Source organism: Chiloscyllium punctatum, chromosome 35 (assembly GCF_047496795.1).
Source record: "Chiloscyllium punctatum isolate Juve2018m chromosome 35, sChiPun1.3, whole genome shotgun sequence".
Taxonomy (NCBI): Eukaryota; Metazoa; Chordata; class Chondrichthyes; order Orectolobiformes; family Hemiscylliidae; genus Chiloscyllium; species Chiloscyllium punctatum.
Genome location: NC_092773.1, coordinates 6,204,623 through 6,225,548, shown reverse-complemented (window position 1 = coordinate 6,225,548; position 20,926 = coordinate 6,204,623). Strand labels below are relative to the sequence as shown.

Below are 20,926 nucleotides of genomic sequence, written 5' to 3'. Positions count from 1 at the left end.
GTGCAGCTTACAGGATCAATCTTGATTAGAACCATGATTGGTTAATGGCTGATGAACTCACCTCCCAGGAGTTGTTTCACAGTGCCTCTGAACTTCGATGACCAGAAGCACAAGATGAGGAACCACACTACCACCTCACACAACATCCCGATTTGGAAAACAAGCAGCAAGCTCTTCAACTCATTGGTTCCAAATCCAAGAACTTGTGCCCAAACAGCACTGTGGCAATCATCACCACATCGGCTGATCAACAGCTCGTCACCATCTCAAGCAGCATCTGCCGAGACCAGAAACTCTGGCCATTACTGGAACCTTATTTAAAATGTTGTGCCTTCATGTCAATGTCGAGAGTGTGGTGCTGGAAGAGCACAGGTCAGGCGGCATCCAAGGAGGAGAGTCGACTTTTCGGGCATAAGCCCTTCATGTCTTTGCCTGGTATATGCTGACTTCAGCCAGACAGGACTGGTGAAGTTTCTTTCTTTAACTGGGCGACACGGTGGCTCAGTGGTTAGCACTGCTATCGCACAGGGCCAGGGACCTGGGCTTGATTCCACCCTCAGCTGTGGTGTTTGCACATTCTCCCAGTGTCTGCATGGGGGTTCCTCCCACAAACCAGAGACTGTGCAGGTTAGGGTGGATTGGCCACGGGGAATGCAGGAATAGGGTGGGTCTGCGTGGGTTGCTCTTCTGAGGATCAGTGTGGACTCACTGGGCTGAATGCCCTGCTTCTACACTGCAGGGATTGATTGAAAGGACAGAGATGCAGATTTTAGGCTGGGCCTTTCAGAGTCAGCACTTGTCATGGTGAAGGCTGAGCAGCCTGCAGAGGTGGGGGGAGGGGGGGGGGGGGGGAGGAGAGAGAGAGAGAGAGAGAGAGAGAGAGAGAGAGAGGGGGGGGAGGGTCTTCTCTGGTAACATACTGACCAATTGATCCCAAAATCAAAGCTGGGAGCCACAAACACAAGATAGTCCCAAACCAAATCAAGTCAGGAATTCATTCACCCAGAACGTGTGGGGAATATGGCAGTCACTCCCACAGGCTGCAGTACAGAGGCATGTGAGGGAGGCAGGGCGAGAGGGACACAGTAATGGTGGGATAAACTTCAGCAGTTGCACAAAGACCAGTCCAATGGGGCAGCTTCTGTACTGCAAATAATCCATGCACCAAACATGACATTCCTGCAGAGAAAATACTTTCCCAATGTGCCCCAATCAGCTTTCCACATGCAAGAAAAAGCAGGGGGGGTGAGTCACCTAAGAATATTTCTTACGTAGATAAGTGTGGTGAGAAACCATGCCCCGAACAGTGAAGATGTTAAGGGAGGGTGAATGAAAGGCCATCGATTTGTACAACTCTGTGAAACAGACATCAGTGGGTGGGGAAAAGATACATTTCAGTTTCTTGGAGCCAAGCTGCCAAGGCCATTCCCCAGCACTTCCTGCAGATTTATAGCAGCGTGCAGACATCACTTCTTTTATTGAGGGGTTTTCAGGACACTCAATAATTAACGGAGTAGATTTTACAAATAAAAATTATCCCAAAAATTCAACATTTCAAAATGCACATGAGGAATAATTAACAAATACGTTCACAATGTGGGCAAGAGCGCAACCCAGAAACATTGCTCTCATTTAAAAAGCACTCTCACACCCCAGATCACATTCAATTATCCTCTCTGAGCAATCCTCTCAGACAAACTGGGTCTGATTTCTCAGAATCTCAATCCCATTGTTGATCAGAAACAGATTGGATGTTGGTGTCAATCTGGACCCAAAGGCTGATTGTGCTGAAATCGACAGGTCCACTGACAACAGCACTCACACGTGCTCTGTGACAATACAGGCTACCAGAAACATATCAGTTTCCCTCAGCAATGTGCAGACAGCTTGAGACAAATCAAAGCAGACAACTTGGTGGCCCTCGACCCAGAGAGATCCTTTCACATTCTCGAAAAGAACCACACGTTTCAAATGAAGCAGCTTTCGAGGATGGCCAGGGTGCAGCTGCTAATAACTGACTGAACGTATCTAGACAGACACAACTCCTCTTTCCAGTTATTCCTTGCAATTTCCATTTGAGGTTCCTGTGTATCACAGCAACTGCCCATGGGAACATATCACAACATAATATTATCCTTCTGCCAATGGAGACACTGCAATGCCTCAAGGTTTCTGAGTCAGGACTCGGAGATCCGTTGGCAATTCTCTTGCTATCAAAACAGACCCTGGTGCCAATGATTTACTGAAACAAACAGTCAGAAAGTTAAGTAGAGGACCACTAATCACTCCCTAAAAGGCCAAGACAGCTCCTTCAACCCTCATCATAAAACTCCATTCAATTGACCTCATGGCAGGCATATGAAACAAATTTAATCCTCTACCCGATGGAGAGAGGAGTGAAGAGCAGTCTCCCACCCATAGTCAGCTGTATCCATGGTGTACCTCACAGGGAAATGCTGACTCCCATGTGCTGAAGGAAATCAGGTTTGAAACGAAATCGTCACTGTCAAACCATGGGGTTAACCCCCTTTTACAGGACAATGGGCTTAGACTCCTGTAAGCTGTCACCCCTCTATGTTTACCTCAGGTCCAACCATATCTGTGAAGGTTTCACAGGATTACCCATTGCAGCAAACATAAAGGAGGGGTCAGGATGGTTAGTTTAAACACTCGAGGAGGCCAGAGATAAACCGAGAAACTCTCAGCCTGAGGCAGCAAATCGTAGAAAATTGATTGCTGGTTAAGTGGAAATGGGACTAAACAGAGCAGTTAAAACAAACTGCTTCAACATTCACTGATCCCTTGTTGTTGATGCAATCATATATTGGACTGAGAGAAGATGGTGTAAAGGTGTTTGTCCCTGAAGCTGGGATGTGAACAATACTTAGTGTTATTAAGGGGAGCTAGAGAACGTTCACAAATACATTTGAAAACCAGGCTGATGGATCAAACTCCATGGTATAAACCAGCCAACTCCAGGAAATAATGCCAGGTAACAGAGCATCATGCTTCATTTGACCAAGTACCAATGCCACCATATCCTGTCACCACTCCATGTACCACGTCAGCCAGTTGTCTCTCTGTCTCTCACACATGAGTATACTTTCCAAAACTATTACTGGAACCTGGGGCAAGAGACTTGGTCACAGTTTTGGCAGCAGCTGCAGTCCTGCACGGGACTCGGTGTATTCTTGGACGGACTTCACTGGGTCCCAACATCTCATTGAGTCATGATGCAACTTCAAGTGAGTGATGTATATTTCAAACAGTGATGGACAAGTGGCAGCCTGATTGCAGTGAAAGGAAGCAAAAGGAGCTCTGTTCAAGGGACACAATGAGTTAAAAACAAAAGAGAGAGAGTGTGGACCATATCCTTTTTCAAGCAGCTCAGTGTTATTTGAGCTTGCTCACAGTGATTTCTACCTAGCTGCACCCACCGGTCCATTCACATTGTTATAGCCTGCCTTCAAACTCCTTCAGTGTGCTGTCAATCTCATGTGCTGAGTTCACTTCCCCCGATGTTTGGCTCACTGCTCCAGGCGGAAAGGCATTCAGGTCCATGAACATCTTGGGGATGTCCTTCCCAAAGTAGATTTTGCTGTTGGAAGCGATCGCTCGGTATTTCAGAAGCTGCAGATACTCAGGGCTCAGCTTCAGCTGCAAGGGCACAAGAATATGAGATGGGTTTGGTCAGCAATCAGATGAAAAGATGGCATTTACAAAGAAAGACCACAGTTTTCTACAGCACCTCTCGGACACTCAGACTTTGCCAAAAGCTACAATCCCAGGGAAGTTATTTTTGAAATGGTCTGAAATGGATTGTTCTGGTCCAAGGATACTGTCGCAATTGAGAGGATTTGAAAAAATGGAACCAATGGTAGAATTGAAAGATTAGCAATGTATATTTGAAAATGGAAGTTGCCAGGGTTGGAGGGTTTGAGCTATAGGGAGAGACTGAATAAGCTGGGACTGTTACCCCTGGAGTGTCAGAGGTTGTGCAGTGACCTTATAGAGGTTTATAAAATCACGAGGACCATGGATAGGGTAAATAGACTAAGTCTTTTTCCCCAGCGTAGGGGAGTCCAAAACAACATTGCACATTGTAAAACCGCTCTTACACCGAATACGGAGGCACGGGATTTAGCAGTTTGGATCAGAAATTGGCTAGCTGAAAGAAGACAGAGGGTGGTGGTTGATGGGAAATGTTCACACTGGAGTTCAGTTACTAGTGGTGTACCACAAGGATCTGCTGTTTGTCATTTCTATAAATAACTTGGATGAGGGTGTAGAAAAATGGGTTAGGAAATTTGTGGAAGACATGAAGGTTGGTGGAGTTGTGGATTGTGCCAAAGGATGTTGTAGGTTACAGAGAGACATAGATAAGATGCAGAGCTGGGCTGAGAGGTGGCAAATGGAGTTTAATGCAGAAAAGTGTGAAGTGATTCACTTTGGCCTGAGTAACTGGAATACAGAGTACTGGGCTCATGGTAAGCTTCTGGGTTGTGGAAATGAACAGAGGGATCTCGGTGTCCATGTACACAGATCCCTGAAAGTTGCCATCCAGGTTGATAGGGTTGTTAAGAAGGCAAGCGGTGTGTTAGCTTTTATTGGGAGAGGGATTGAGTTTCAGAGCCATGAGGTTATGCTGCAGCTGTACAAAACTCTGGTGCGGCTGCACTAGGAGTATTGTGTACAGTTCTGGTCACCACATTATAGGATGGATGTGGAAGCTTTGGAAGGGTGCAAAGGATGTTGCCTGGTATGGAGGGAAGGCTGAGGGACTTCAGGCTGTTTTTCGTTAGAGTGAAGAAGGTTGAGAGGTGACTTAATAGAGACATATAAGATAATCAGAGCGTTAGGTAGGGTGGACAGTGAGAGCCTTTTTCCAAGTATGGTGACGGCGAGCACGAGGGGGGCATAGCTTTAAATTGAGGGGTGATAGATATAGGACAGATGTCAGAGGTAGTTTCTTTACTCAGAGTAGTCAGGGTGTGGAATGCCCTGCCTGCAACAGTAGTAGACTCGCCAACTTTAAGGGCATTTAAATGGTCATTGGATAAACATTTGGATGATAATGGAATAGTGTAGGTTAGATGGGCTTCAGATTGGTTCCACAGGTTGGCACAACATCGAGGGCCAAAGGGCCTGTACTGGGCTGTCATGTTCCATGTTCAGGGCATAGGTTTAGAGCGACAGGGGAAAGATTTAAACGGGATTTGAGGAGAAACATTTTCACACAGAGGGTAGTGTGTCTATGGAATGAGCTGCCAGAGGATGTGGTGGAGGCTGATACAATTGCACCACTTAGAAGGTATCTGGATGGGTATGTGCATAGGAAGGGTTTGGAGGGATGGGGGCCAAATGCTAGCAAACGGGACTAAATGAATTTCGGATATCTGGTCAGCATGGATGAGTTGGGCCAAAGGGTCTGTTTCCATGCTATACATCTCTATGACTCTGTGTCAAACAGCCTGGCCCCCTAACATCAAAACAATCAAGACTGAACGTGCTGGAAGAGCTCAGCAGGTTTGGCAGTGCCTACGGTGAGAGAAACAAAGTTCACATTTCTAGTCCAGTCTGGTTCTTCTTGTGAACTCAAACGTCACACTACACACGCGCATTATCTTTGTTTCACTCTCCACAGATGCTGGTTGACCTGCTGTGCTCCTCCAGCACTTGCTGCTTTTTTTATTCAGCTTTCCAGCATCTGCTGGATATTCTCATTTTATTCCATTGAGATTGCCACTAGGGCTGGATCGATCTCTTACCCGGTTAGCTTCTGCCACTCGCTGGGCTGTGTAGAAATCAGCATCTGCTCGAGCCTTCTCCCGTGCGACAAACACACCATCTAGCCGAGAGAGAGAGGGGGAGAGATCGAGAGGGGGAGAGGTCGAGAGACCGATCGAGAGAGAGTTCGAGAGACCGATCGAGAGACCGATCGAGAGACCGATCGAGAGAGAGTTCGAGAGAGAGTTCGAGAGAGAGTTCGAGAGAGAGTTCGAGAGAGAGTTCGAGAGAGATCGAGATCGAGATCGATCGAGATCAAGAGAGAGATCGAGATCAAGAGAGAGATCGAGAGAGTTCGAGAGAGTTCGAGAGAGTTCGAGAGAGTTCGAGAGAGTTCGAGAGAGTTCGAGAGAGATCGAGAGAGATCGAGAGAGATCGAGAGAGATCGAGAGAGATCGAGAGAGATCGAGAGAGATCGAGAGAGATCGAGATCGAGATCGAGATCGAGAGGGAGAGAGAGAGAGAGATCAGGACATTACCACTCGGTTCAGTTTGCCCTTACTTCTTCCCATCTGACTCCTCCTCTTAGCAATCACACTCAAATGTCTGGCTTTCTCTCTCCCACTCGAATCCCTTGTTCCACAGCCCTTCAGGGTGGCGGGGGGGGGGGGGGGGGGGGGGGGGGGGGGGGGAGCGGTAGGCAGAGCCTGGGAGAGCGAGGGAACCATCCACACCTCACACATACCAACATCAGTCGTTCATTAGAACAATGAGAAATACAGATTTCAGAAGGACATGATGTCTTCACAGGTGAGTATCTGCTCAATATGATATCGGATCATGTCAGAATCTAGTTCAATGGATGGGGTGCCTGCAGGAAATCAGAGGAGAAACACTCACCTTCAATCTCTGATATCCTCTTCTCCGTTTCCTTCTCCATTATCATCTGGGCAAATTTAATCTCAGCCACTTGAGCCACCTTCTCTGCCTCTGGAAAACGTAAACCCAAGGTCCACATTACAACCCAGTGACAAGCTCCTGGCAGAAATACTTCAACCTGCAGGTCAACACCAGCAGTGGCTAAGATACACTCATTAGGTACATGACGTGGAGACAGTCAAACCAGATCAGTACCTCATCATGAAGATGGGACAGTAAGAACACGGAGTTCTCAACTGAAATGGAAGAAGAAGGAAAACAAATACTTTTACAGATCTCAGGACACGAATGTTTGGTCTGGTTGAAGCCTGTTACTGAGTTTGCCAGTATGACACCTTTCCTGGTGACAAAGTTCACAGAGTGATCAGTCAGAAAGTTCAAAGTCCATTCCTCAGCTCTCTCTTCCCCCCTCCCCCCCCCAAACATATTAAAACGTAAATTCCACCACATCGCATCTTGAGATGTGAAACAACAGGAATCGAATGAATGACAGGGGTGTTATGACTGGGTGACCAAGGCATTGGAAATGCGCACAGTCAGAGCAGTTTGGCTGAAGCTGGTGACTATAACAAGGAGCTGCTGTGAAACAGGAACATGACACCATCACTCAGCAAGTGGCGATTCCCTCAGAAAGGTGCCCAGTGCTTTGGACTGGGAAAGGTTCTACAGCACAAGCCTTGGTCTTTCTGTCAGTGCCTCACAGAGAAACAGTCAGCTTCCCTCCCTGAAAAGCAGAGCCAGACCCAGGCAGGAATGTGGCTCATATCCCAAGGAAAACAGAAATCCCACACAGTTTCCAAGAATTCATCGGCAGCCAGGATCTGGCAAGCAGCTCCAGAGAAATGATTAAAAATAGCTGGAGGAAACCAGAGATGTGTTCTGGTTTTTACTGTTTGTAAAAGGCTCTGAAACCACGAGCTCTGAGAGACGGCAATCTCCAGAGACCTACAGCTTGGGATATATCAAATACAGTCAATCAATCAATATGCAGGCACATGGTTTGGGAACACAGAGTATATCACTGAACACAGTCCCAGTATGGAAGCTGTCCTAAGCTGCAGACATATGTGACGAGATGCGTGTTGGCAGGGGAAGGAAAGAACAGAAGCAAACAGGAAGCAGTGAAGTGAAAAGTAAACAGGTGAGGGTATGAGAACAGCCAATCGGGAGGGGAAGTTCTAGTAGACACTGGAAGTTAACACAGTAATGCAGCTATGAATGAATAGGCAGAGAATGAGTGCGCTAACAAGAGTGGCTATGAGACAGGGGGAAGATTACCACTCCACAGAGCAGACAGCCCAGAGCTTTGGAGTCAGGAGTCAAGGGGCTAAACACAACTCCTGCTCTTTGTTCCTTTCAGTAAATCCCAACCTGGGATTCACCAACCTGCACAGAACAAGCTGGTTCACTCAGTGTGACCTTCAACCCCTCATGTACCCCAACATCTAGTGACTTTAACTGCTCTATATTTAGCAGAAGACAGTTCACTGGATGTTCTTGTGTCAATCAAGTACACAGACTGGAGTTTATATAACAAACCTAACTGGTATTTAATGAGATCCAACTCACTGCTATAATTCTCCTTTTACCAGAGAAAGACCATGAATTTGAGAAGTTTTTTGTAAACAGACTGCATAGACTGTTCTACTTTGACCCTGAAATGGATGGTGCTGACGACAGGTGCCTGCTGTATCTTGCCTTTTCTACAGACACTGCCTGAACTCCTACCAGGTCTCCAACACAATGGTCAACAGGACCTTCCTTTGTCTGCAGCCATTCCCTGCCTGATATCTGAACACTGTAACATACTGAGCAGGTTGGTCAGGTTTCTTCACCTGCTTTGAGAACTTCCAAAGGGTAGCACAGTGCCTCAGTGGTTAGCACTGCTGCCTCTCAGTACCAGGAACACAGGTTCGATTCCAGCCTCAGGTGACTCTCTGTGTGGAGTTTGTACATTCTCCCCGTGTCTGTGTGGGTTTCCTCCGGGTGCTCCAGTTTCCTCCAACAGTCCAAAGATGTGGGGATTAGGTGGATTGTCCACACTAAATCTGCCCATAGTGTTCAGGGATGTGTAGGTTAGGTGCATTGGTCAAGAGTAAATATAGGGTTGGGGAATAGGTCTAAGTGGGTCACTCTTTGGAGGGTCGGTGTGGACTTATTGGGCCAAAGGGATTCTATGAATTTAAAGCTCTTGAAAGCAAAGGTATACAGCTGCTTCGATGCTCCACATCTCAGAATCCCAACAGACAGCGACAGACCCAAACTGGATTGCAATATGGGGTCAACGTGGCACAGAAAAAGGTCATTCAGCCCAGCAAAACCGAGTCATATAAACCTCAGACTGGATTCAAAAGGAAACACAGGGTCACATCGCAACAACTGCTTGCAAGAGGGTTTACTGACTCTCCCAACAAACACTGACCGATGAGTGCTTTCTTCCGTTCAGTCTCAGCTTCCTTCTCCACCACCTTCTGTTTCTGCGCCGCAATCAGTAATTTTGTCTTCTCACTCTCCCTGCCAGACACACAAAGGGGAAGCTGTGATCAGGAGCTGTATTCTCTACCAACCAGTCAGACAGAACCAAACCCCCCCCCCCCCCCCCCCCCCCCCCCCCCCCCCCCCACCGACCCACAACCCTCCCCGCCAAGGAACACCACACCCCCCCCTGCCAAGGAACACCACACACGCCCCCCCCCCCCCCCCCCCCCCCCCCCCTCCACCCTCCACCCTCTCCAAGGAACACCACATAGATTTCACACAAGTCTCTCAGTGTCACCATTTTTGTTGTAAAACAATCAAGGTATTTCACGGAGTACACATAGAATAAATGCTGCCTCTGATGGAGGAGTCAACACCAAGGGGACATGAACCTGATGTGGAATCGACGGCCTGTGATAATCTTACTGGGCATGACTTGTAATTCAGGCACCCGGAATTAATGTCTGAGAAACAGGTCCCTTCACATCAGGTGGCGGAGCTTCAATTCAGGAGTAAAACTCAAATTAAATACTATTATAATTTATCATGAGCATGATACCATCAGATTGTTGGAAAAGACATTGGGTTCACTAGTGCCCTTTCAGGGAAGGAAATCTGCTGCTACCTGACTTCAGACTCAGGCCTCTGGCTGACTTTCCAACACTCTCTGAAATGGCTTAACAGCTCATTTAGCACTCCACCTTCCAGAGGGATGTTACTGGAAGCAGTTCAGAAAAGATTTCCTGGACCCATTCCTGAAATGAGCAGTTTACCTCATGACGAAAGTCCGTCACCTCGAGAGTTTAAAAGGATCAGAGATGATTTCATTGAAACATTCAGGATCCTTAGGGGACTTGACTGGGTCAATGTTAAAAGGAGATTCCCTCTTGTGAGAGAATCTACGGTGAGGGGGTCAGAGCTTAAAAATAATGGGGTGCACGTATTTAACACAAAGATGAGGCAACATTTCCTCTTTCGGAGGGTGGAGTGTCTTTGGACTACCTTCCTCAAAACATAGTGGATGCTAAACCATTGAAGGCGCGGGGAGGTAGATTATGGATTACCGAGGGATGAATGGTTCTTGGGGATAGGCAGAGATGTTGAATTGAGGCTAAAATCAGATCAGCCATGATCTTAGCAAATGGAGGAGCAGGCTGGAACAGCTGAGCAGACTGCTCTTACTCCTCGTTCAAATATTTGTGGAATCTTGCTGTTGATCAGAGGCTGCTGCATTGCCTGGACGACAACTGTTCGAGTGAACAGTCAGTCTACATTAAGTTAAAAGTCACACAACACCAGGTGATAGTCCAACAGGTTAATGTGGAAGCACTAGCTTTCAGAACACTGCTCTTTAATCGGGTAGCTAGTGACAAAGGAATGGTTCATTCCCTGATGAAGGAGCAGCGCTCTGAAAGCTAGTGCTTCCAAATAAACCTGTTAGACTATACTGTGGTGTAGTGGGCTTTTTAACGTTGTCCACCCCCAGGCCAACACCAGCTCCTCCACATCGTGGCTGTATTCAGACTGTGTCACCCTCCCTGTGGGAGTGAACAGTCGGGCCATGTTATGGCTGAATGTTTTGGCTGTGGTTGGATACCTCTCGGAGGTTTGGGGGGTGGGGCGCAATTGAAGCTTTGGCAGAATTGAGACCTTCCCTCAGTCTCAGAGTGACAGCTGGGTTGATTTGCACAGATTACTGAATTCTCGTGGAGTTCCCCAGACTCACATCAACTCGTAGTTCCTGCGAATGGCTTCTGGAATGTTGGGTTTGGTCACCCTGACGGCCTATGGAGGAATCATAAATAGCAGTCAGGGTTAATTACACAGTGTCTGACCACGATGGGATGTGACATCGAGATGTACACCAGGAGGAGAAACAAACTGACAAGACTGTGGTTCTGGCTTACAGACAGCCAGCCAGCCCAAACAGATTCCTCATCGTTTCTGCAGCTCCCTGATTCAACACAAGATTCCTCCGTCAGTTCGGTTCCAGCTCCCCACACAAGTTGACGCTGCTGATTGTCAATCAGACCAACACAATTCCATCAGTTTAAAACAGTGAAGACAAACTCACGTGGATGATCAGACCTGGAGCCATGGCTGTTAGATCTTGCTGTAGTGCCAACTTCAGGTCCTCATCTATCCGATCTGATAAGACAAGAAACCAGGCTCACCAGCAGCACTCTCCACACTTGGTGCCAAGCCAGACCCCCAAATCCTACAACCATTCAGAACCACCCAGAAGGCCACTCAGCCCATCGTGCCAACACCAACCCATGAAAACAGCTTCCTTACCTTCGGCCAACCTCTGGCTTTCCCCCACACCCTTGCACAGTTTTGTTTTCTAACTAACTATCCAATGTCCATCCCATTTCCAGGTAGTGTAATCTAGAGCCTTACCCAAGCGAAGGAGGATTTCCTCACTTCATAACAATCGAGAGAACTGCAGATGCGGTAAATCAGAAACAAACATGCTAACTGCTGCAAAAGCTCAATAGGTCTTGGCAGAATCTGTGGAGGGAAGTCAGAGTTAACGGTTCAGGTTGAGTGACCCTTCCCTTGGTTCTGAACAGACGCTGCCTGGACCAGCTGAGCTTTTCTGGCTGTGTGTGTTTTGGTTTCTTCACTTCCCCCTTGTCTCGTTGGCAGATCCCTTCACCATCTTTGTCCACCAGCCCCAGGTGGGGGAACCTCTTACCGAACAGCTCAATGTAGACTTCCTGCAGAGTGTGAACGCTGCAGAACTGGTTCAGCTCATGATGGATCTTGTTGAAGATGAGAGTCTTGTCGTAGTCTGCTGTGTAGTTTCTCACGATGTCATACACTGGGGGCAACAATTTCAAACAAATGACAGTGTTCAAACCACAACGCTTTGAAGACACCTGCATCAACTGGAGGCTCCAGAGGCACTGGTGTGAGACATGAAAGATTCAACACCTTGACCCAAGAGTTGGCAGCATGTAGCAAACAGGAAAGACTGATCAGGCCTCCACTCCATTCCCAAAAAAAACGAGAAGGCGGAAGTGTCACCTGATCAATACCTTCAAAATAATAAACCCTTACTTCAATAGGTACAGAAAACAGATCTTCACTCTGTCACAGGTTGGAGACTATTAAATTGGAGGGGGTTCAGGAAAGATTTGCCTGGAAGATCCTGAAATTGGAGGGTTTGAGTTATAAGGAGAGGCGGGGATAGGGCTGGTACTTTTTCCACTGGACACTCGCAGGTTGAGAGGTGACCTGATAGAGGTTTATAAAATCACGAGGGGCAGAGATAAGGTGAATAGCAAAGCTCTTTTCCCTAAAGTGGAGGAGTTCAAAACTTGGGGCGTAACTTTTAGGGTAAGAGGAGAAAGATTTTGAAAAGGCATGAACATAAAACAGTACAGATCCTTTGGCCCTCAATGTCATACTGACTGTGCCCTGACGTTGGTCTCACTCTAAGATCAGACTAACCGACATACTCTTCACTTTACTATCTTCCATGTGCCTATCCAAGAGTCACTTACATGTCCCCTAATGCCTCTAACTCTACAACCACTGCTGGCAGTGCATTCCATGGACCCATCACTCTGTGTGTGAAGAACCACCCTCTGTCATCTCCCCGATACCTTCCTCCAATCACCTTAAATGTATGAGGGGCAACGTTTTACACAGAGAATGGTTCGTGTGTAGAATGAACTGCCAAAGGAAGTGGTGGATGTGGGTACAGTCACAATGCTGAGACGACATTTGGATAAATACATGAACAGGAAAGGTTTGGAGGGAACGTGGTTGGCATGGACTGGTTGGGCCAAGGGATCTATTTCCAAACTGTATGTTTCTGTGATTCTACAACAGAGGGAAGTCATAAATATCTGATCATAAATAAACACAATGGGAACTCAGCAGAACCCTGTTTTTGACCCAGGGGTTGGAAGTACACAGGACAGGCAATCAACAGCACAGATGCAACTACAAAGCGGTCAGATAAACACCAGTAAAAATCAAACAGAACTTGTGCTGGTGAATTGACAGGAAGTGGGATGATGCATGGGCTAGTGGGGCCGAATGGCCAGGTTCTTTGCTGTACCTTGGCTCCAAAACCAAAGGTCATCTCAGGACAATCCCAAACATTCCCCAGCGAGGAAGCACAGTCAAAGGCTGAAATGAAGAGGTTAGTTTGCAGTTCTTCATTGGGTTAGCTAGTCAAGGAATAAACCACTCTTCAGGAGGTGGGTTATGGAAGGTGCCAGGGCTAATATTCTCCAAGTCTGCTTTTCCCTATAAGGTGATTTGCAGCTTTGAAGCAGCACTATGTCTCAATGTTTAGCACTGCTGCTCACAGTGTCAGGGAGCCAGGTTCGATTCCAGCCTCGGGTGACTGTCTGTGTGGAGTTTGCATGTTCTCCCAGTGTCTGCGTGGGTTTCCCCCAGGTGCTCTGGTTTCCTCCCACAATCCAAAGATGTGTAAAGTTAAATGGATTTGCTGTGGAAAACATAGTTTACAGGGGATAGCGAAAGGGAGTGGGTCTTGGGCAGGGGGTTGCATCTAGATGGAATGCTCTTCAGAAGGTTGGTGCAGACTCGATGGGCTGAATGGTCTCTTTCTGCACTGTTGGGATTCTATGATTTTATGACAATTTGATGACCATGAGCTGTTCTCTCCGTACAGTTTAAAAACAACTCATTGCTGGCGTCTAGTGGCTGGAACCTGCTACGATAAGGAAGGTGGACAGAGCCACTTCTCAGACCGAGAGACAACATCCTGAGATCATACAGTCCCTTTCTCATCACCCAACATCCCAAAGCGAGAGAGACAACGAGTCTGATAAGGATATACTAGAACAGCTGCTCCAAGGCTCGGTCAAACATAAACCTGATGAAGGGAATGCCGTTGCAGGAGGACAGAGAGGGGGGGGGAAGAGGCTTTCAGAGGGGAATCCTTGGCCGCCAGTGGGAGCACAGTGAAAATCCAGGACATGGAGGAGACCAGAACTGGAGGAGGGCTATGGGACTGCAGGAGGTGACAGAGACCAGGAGGAGCAAGGATGAAAACACAGGCGGCAAGTTTCACATGAGGTGGTCGCGGTCAGAACGAGGGTGAGACTCAGTGTAGAGTAGGAACCAGGCTTCAGGTCATTGGAGGGAGGGGATGGGAAGGCTGGTGAGCAGAGTGCTCACACAGTGCAGCCACAAAGTGATAAAGCAACAATGGGACCACTGCACAGTTCCTTACCTGCACTTGGAATGAGGAAATTCACCACTTCAATCCTGTCAAAGTAGATCATGACACCACCACTGGCAGGGACAAAGAACAAAGAACCAGATTCAGTACACTGTCGTTTGACAAACTTCCCATTTATGAGCCCAGGCTTGATTTCGCGATGGATTCGAAAGCAGCCTGTACTGCTTCGGATACCCTCAGAGCTAAATAACAACTGAGCAATTCTCAAACTTCGACAGAAGACACGGTCACTGAACCAATGGGCTGGAGTGTTGAGGGCTGCTCCTCAGCAACAGGGGGAGTTTGCAGACTTCTCTCTTCAGAGGCTGACTCTATATGGAGCATCAGTACACCAGAGAGTCCAGGTTTGGGAGAAACACACAGCCTTGAAAATAGCCTGCAGTTCATTTCTCATTCAAGAAAAGGACATTCCCTCAGGAGACAGAGTCTCCCTGAAACAGTCACACAGGAAACTGGTCCTTACTGTATCTCAACAACTGACCAAAAAATAACACATTCAGATCACAGTGCTAAAGCTGAAGTAAGGAAGTGGGGCGTATTGGCTATTTACACAGAAGCTGCTCACATTTATAGGGAAGGACAGAGGCAGGCCGTGTGCAATCAAACTACCCCCTCTCTTGGTTCCAGTTGGGTAATCATGTGGCATAGGAGAGCTAACAAGACAAACACACAATTACCTTGTGCCACAAGGGACATTTTTTACTTCATCTGTCTGCACAGTATTCTGAAAGACAAAGGGTTGATTAAGACTTGAATCACTTTCGAAAAAGGCAGGAGAGTTCATCACTGAACACATCAGGCATGTAATAACAGCATCACTTCGCCAGACAAGCCTTCGATAAGGAAAGGCAGATTCCAACAACAAACCACACCAGCTATGTCCACCTGAGAGAGAGTGTGTGCAGAGAATAATCAGAAAGGCCCCAGAGTCAAGGGGCTTCCCTAAAGGAAGAGAAAGTGCTCTAACAGAGGTGTTCAAAACAGTGAAAGGGTTTTACAGATTAAGCCAGGACAACTGTCTCCACCACCAGGAAAGTTAAACATTGATTTTGTTGGGGAAAACAACCAGAGGTGAGATCCGGAGAGCTTTATTCATGCAGCGAGCTACAACGTGCAATACTGTGTCTGATTCAACAGTTACTTCCACAGGGAAATGAGATAAACACTTGTAAAAGAACAAACACACAGCGACGGAGAGAAAGGTGTTGGCTAAACGAATTCAGGAAAGGGTGGACACAGGATCGAAGGGAGTATTAGAAATTGTAATGCATAGCACAGACTTGTGGCACTGCTCAGCACAGTTCAAACATTGTGTGTCTGTAAACATGTCAAAAAAACCCACCTGTACAGCTTTGAAAGTGGTGATAAAGGGCAGCATAAGATGGAATCCTGGACCACTCGTTGCCTTTAACAATGCTCCACCCCTAAGAAACAATTAGAAGGGACAATCAGAGAGCAGGGGAACTGGGTATTCATCACAAACTCAAAGGCAGTTTCAATGTAGATTTCCTGATAGACATTAACCTCCTGGGGTGATGTGAACTGAACCCACACAGTGGGTTTGAGAAGGTGACCTGTTTTACACTCTGTCTGATTCTAAAGCTCACTGAATACTGTGTAATGATTGGAAATACTCAGCAGGTCTGGCAACGTCTCTGCAGAGACAAAGATACAGACAGACAGACAGAAACAGCGTTAATGTTTGAGCTCAATGAGACTTCATCAGAAGTGGAGACATTTTGAGGTGCTGCAGGTTGTAATTAATGCATGGAAAGGAAGCAGAAGCAGGGGCTGTGAGATAGAATTCAAGGCAGGAAAGACCATAATAATAAACAGGGTGAAGGTGAAAGGAGATGTTGACAGCAACAGTGAGGAAACAAGACGTGGGGCTAGAGAACACATCAATGGAAGAAACAGAGATGTCACCACCAAAAACTAAGATAGAATATAGGAAACACCAGCAGTGCTTCGTCTGGAGGCTCACTGAAGATGTTACTTGGTATGGTGACGAAACATCTGAAAATGAACCTTCCAGCTCAGTGAGCAAACCTCCATCCAGAACCTCAACCTGAGCTACAAACCTTCTCAAAACTCACTACCACCAAATCTGCCAGAGTGGGAGCAGGATTAAAGTAATCAGCAACTCAAAGCTAGGGTTTCTGCTGGAGGACGGGTGGAGGTGTTCTGCAAAAGAACCTCTGCCCACAACTCAGTCTGAGTTTGTCTCTTCATTGTTTGGGAGATCAGGCAGCACATTGTAAGCAGTGACCATTCAAAGAAATCACTCTTTCACCTGGAAGTAGTGGTGTTCAGGACCCTGGAGAGTGAAAAGGGACAAAGGAGGTTCAGCAGCACATGCAGGAAATGAACATGAACACACACTGAGCGAACTGTTGACTAATGTGTGTGGGAAAGCTCAGCACAGGAAAAAGGAACCCAACATTGTCAGAGGGTCAAACTAGAAGAGAATTGTCTTCACACACAGCATGTTGGCGATGGGTACACAGGGGCTGCTTGTTGCTAAATAATAGACAGGAACAGAGACGAGACAAGTGAAAGCAGGGCAACGGGAGAGGCATGCGCTGCCAAGTCAACACAAGGGGTGAGAAGGAGAAGGGATTTCCAGTGAAATCAGCAAAGGGCAGAGAGAGTCTGGAATGTAAGAGAGGTGGTGTTGGTGGATAGAGTCAGGATCCGAGTCAGACAGGAGCAGAGGGATACAGATCCTTCGAAATTGGGAATAGGTTTTCACAGTGGATTTGGATCAGCACAGGCTTGGAGGGCCAAAGGGCCTATTCCTGAGCTGTAAATTTTCTTTGTTCCCACATTTTATGCGAAAGGGCAGACACAGGACGTGTGATAAATGAGTTTGAAAACTGACCCACATGCATTGCCATAACAGCACCTTTCACTTGGAGAATGAGGAAAGGGAAAGACGATTTTAATCAAGGTGGATTTTCTAACTGCTGCAATGTCTGCAGCTCCAATGTCAAGGTCCTTGTTTGCAGTTTCAGGCCTGGAGATGTAGTCTGGGAGATGGACAGTGCACACTGATGGTGCCTCTTTCCAAAGCACTCGGCAGCTCTCCATGCTGACACCTATGCTTTCAATTCTCTGACACACCACAACAAGGAGTGTGGAACAGCGCGCGAGAGAGAGAGAGAAAGTCTCACCTGTAGTAAACAGCGATGTGACCCTCTTCCACCTTGTGTACAGAGGAGAAGATCATGGCAGTAAGAATGGCAGCAGCAACTGCCACAATGGAGCTGAGCTGGGCCATTGCTAGAAACCTGTGGAATTACAGATGTTTGATTAACATTTTCTGAGCAGTGCAGACATAGACCAATCATCTATGCCAGTGCTTATGCTCACCTTATTAACTTCCTCCCACCCTAGAATATCATTGACTCCCTTGTGTTTGCCTTAAAACAGAACTCCTGGTCTTGTTCCACATTGGCACCACTCCAGGGGGAAAGAGGCTTCACCTCAGTTGCTTGTGGGATTTATTGATACCATCTTGTACTTAACCTTCAAACCTGTCAAACTCTTTCAACACTTCAAACACCTTGAATCCTTTCACTGGAGGCATTGAACCAGTGGTGATGTAATTTAACTATAAATCCAGAAACCCTGTTAATGTTCTGGGGCCCCGGATTCAAATCCCATCACACACAACTGTGGGAGATGAATGCAGATTTTAGAATGTGCAATTAAAAACTGAACAATTGTTTTAAAAAGCTTTCCATTCGCAATGTCCTTTAGGGAAGGAATTTGCTGTCTTTACCTGGTGTAGCCTACACATGACTCCAGACCACAATCACGTGGCTGACTGTGAATGGCCCTCTGAAATGGCTGAGAGAGTCATTCAATTACATCTGAGGACCACTGGGGGATGAGAAATAAATGCAGGCTCAGCCAGCCATTCCCACATCCCAAAGTGTTAACAAACCCATTCGTTTCTAAAGAACTGCATCCTGTTCAATATTTTTTGAGAGGTCTCATGTTCCACCATGACTTTACTAAGTCAGCTTCCTGCACGTCTTTTGCTAATTTCTTCAGTTGAACTGGCAAAGGTTCAACAGAAGTTTCACAACATTGCTTTGCATTTTAATTCTTCACCACCTGGATCAGGACTGTCGGTGATTCCTGAAGACACTTTCTGATCCTATCGAGCAGCCACTACTTCCTTCAGACAGCACCGAGCACATCCTCAGTGAGGCAGCGAGCAACTGACCGCAGGCTTTGTGAGGGGGGGGGGGGGGCCTTCCTGTGGGGTGGAGTGCTCAGCAGGATCCCAGCAGGAGCTGCACCCTCCACCCAGAGACGTGGTCAGGCCCTTGTTCTTGCAGTGGTCAGTGAGAGCTTGCAACCTCTTCCCGTTGCTCAGTCCCTGACACAGTCCCCCACACCACCACCACAGTGTCTCAGTGGTTAGCCCAGCTGCCTCACAGGGTCAGGGACCTGGGTTTGATGGCACCATCAGGTATCTGACTGTCTGTGTGTCGGTCTCCTTCTCGATCTCTGCAATTGTCTTTGTGGGTGTGTTTGTGGGTCTGTAGGAGGGGGTGCGTGGGGAGGGGAACGCTTGCGTGGGTGGGGGGCGTGCGTGTGTGTGGGGGGGGGGGTGTTGGGGGGTGTGGGGAGGGGATGTCAGGGGGGTGTGGGGGGGGGGTGTCGCGGGGGGGGTGTCTCGGGGGGGTGTGGGTCTGCGTGGGTGCGGGGGGGGTGCGTGGGTGCGGGGGGGGGCGTGTGCGGGGGGGAGCATGTGCGGGGGGTGGCGTGTGCGGGGGGGGGGCGTGTGCGGGGGGGGGCGTGTGCGCGGGGGGGGCGTGTGTGCGGGGGGGCGTGTGTGCGGGGGGGCGTGTGTGCGGGGGGGCGTGTGTGGGGGGGGGCGTGTGTGGGGGGGGCGTGTGTGGGGGGGGCGTGTGTGGGGGGGTGTATGTGTGGGGGGGTGTGTGGGGGTGTGTGTGTGTGGGGGGGGTGTGTGTGTGGGGGGGGTGTGTGTGTGGGGTGTGTGTGGGGGGGGTGTGTGGGGGGGGTGTGTGGGGGGGTGTGTGTGTGGGGGGGTGTGTGTGTGGGGGGGTGTGTGTGTGGGGGGGTGTGTGTGTGGGGGGGTGTGGGTGTGGGGGGGTGTGGGTGTGGGGGGGTGTGGTGGGGGTGTGTGTGTGTGGGGGGTGTGTGGGGGTGTGTGTGTGTGTGGGGGTGTGTGTGTGTGGGGTGGTGTGTGTGTGGGGGTGTGTGTGTGTGGGGGGGGTGTGTGGGGGGGGTGTGTGGGGGGTGTGTGGGGGGGGGGGTGTGTGGGGGGGGGTGTGGGGGGGGGGTGTGTGGGGGGGGGGGGGTGTGTGGGGGGGGGATGTGTGTGTGGGGGGGAGGTGTGTGTGGGGGGGGTGTGGGGGGGGTGGGGGGGTGTGGCGGGGGGGTGGGGGGTGTGTGTGGGAGGGGTGTGGTGGGAGGGGTGTGTGTGGGGGGGGTGTGGGGGGGTGTGTGGGGGGGGTGTGGGGGGGGGGGGGTGGGGGGGGTGTGTGTGTGGGGGTGGGGGTGTGGGGGGGGGGTGTGTGGGGGGGGGGTGTGTGTGGGGGGGTGTGGGGGGGGGTGTGTGTGGGGGGGGGTGTGTGTGTGGGGGGGGTTGTGTGAGGGGGTGGGGTGTGTGTGTGTGTGTGGGGGGGGTGTGTGGGGTGGGGTGGGGTGGGGGGTGTGTGTGGTGTGGGGGGGGGTGGGGGGGGGGTGTGGGGGGGGTGTGGGGGGGGGGGGGGGCGTGTGGGGGGTGTGGGGTGGGGGGGGTGTGGGGGGGGTGTTTGGGGGGGGGGTGTGGGTGGGGGTGGGTGTGGGGGGGGGGTGTGGGGGGGGTGGGGTGTGTGGTGTGTGTGTGGGGGGGTGGGTGTGTGGGGGGGGGTGTGGGGGGGGGTGGTGTGTGGGGGGGGGGGTGTGGGGGGGTGGGTGTGGGGGGGGGGGGTGTGGGGGGGGTGTGGTGGGGGGGTGTGGGGGGGGGGGTGTGGGGGGGGGGGGTGTGTGGGGGGGGGGGGTGTGGGGGGGGGTGTGTGTGGGGGTGGGTGTGTGGGGGGGGGTGTGGGGGTGGGGTGTGGGTGGGGGGGGGGTGTGTGGAGGGGGGGTGTGTGGGGGGGGTGTGGGGGTGGGGGTGTGTGGGGGGGGTGTGTGTGGGGGGGGGTGTGTGTGGGGGGTGTGTGTGGGGGGGGGTGTGGGGGGTGTGGGGGGGGGTGTGTGTGGGGGGGTGTGTGTGGGGGGGGGGGGGGGGTGTGTGTGGGGGGGGGTGTGTGGGGGGGGGGGTGTGGGGGGGGGGGGGGTGTGGGTGGGGGGGGGGTGTGTGGGGGGGTGGGGTGGGGGGGTGTGTGGGGGGGGTGGTGTGGGGGGGGGGGGGGGGGGTGGGGGGGGGGTGGGGGGTGTGGGGGGGGGGGTGTGGGGGGGGGGGTGTGGGGGGGGGTGTGTGGGGGGGGGTGTGGGGGGGGGGGGTGGGGGGTGGTGGGGGGGTGTGTGGGGGGTGTGTGTGGGGGGTGTGGTGGGGGGGGTGTGTGGGGGGGTGTGGGTGTGTGTGTGTGG

General features: G+C 50.0%; 1 protein-coding gene across 1 annotated transcript in view; it reads right to left on the bottom strand.

Annotated features, from left to right (window-relative positions):
* Positions 1-1,458: 1,458 nt before the first annotated feature.
* LOC140459600 (erlin-2-B-like) overlaps positions 1,459-20,926 on the bottom strand; it is a 20,264-nt gene continuing 796 nt past the window's right edge. The window contains exons 2-12 of the mRNA XM_072553873.1: positions 17,545-17,661; positions 15,714-15,795; positions 15,049-15,095; positions 14,363-14,424; positions 11,843-11,968; positions 11,219-11,292; positions 10,871-10,929; positions 9,089-9,180; positions 6,628-6,717; positions 5,769-5,848; positions 1,459-3,657 (exon numbers count right to left, since the gene is read on the bottom strand). Coding sequence (XP_072409974.1) covers positions 3,454-3,657; positions 5,769-5,848; positions 6,628-6,717; positions 9,089-9,180; positions 10,871-10,929; positions 11,219-11,292; positions 11,843-11,968; positions 14,363-14,424; positions 15,049-15,095; positions 15,714-15,795; positions 17,545-17,651 — 1,023 coding nt within the window. The 5' untranslated portion in view covers positions 17,652-17,661 and the 3' untranslated portion in view covers positions 1,459-3,453. The remainder of the gene's footprint in view (positions 3,658-5,768; positions 5,849-6,627; positions 6,718-9,088; positions 9,181-10,870; positions 10,930-11,218; positions 11,293-11,842; positions 11,969-14,362; positions 14,425-15,048; positions 15,096-15,713; positions 15,796-17,544; positions 17,662-20,926) is intronic.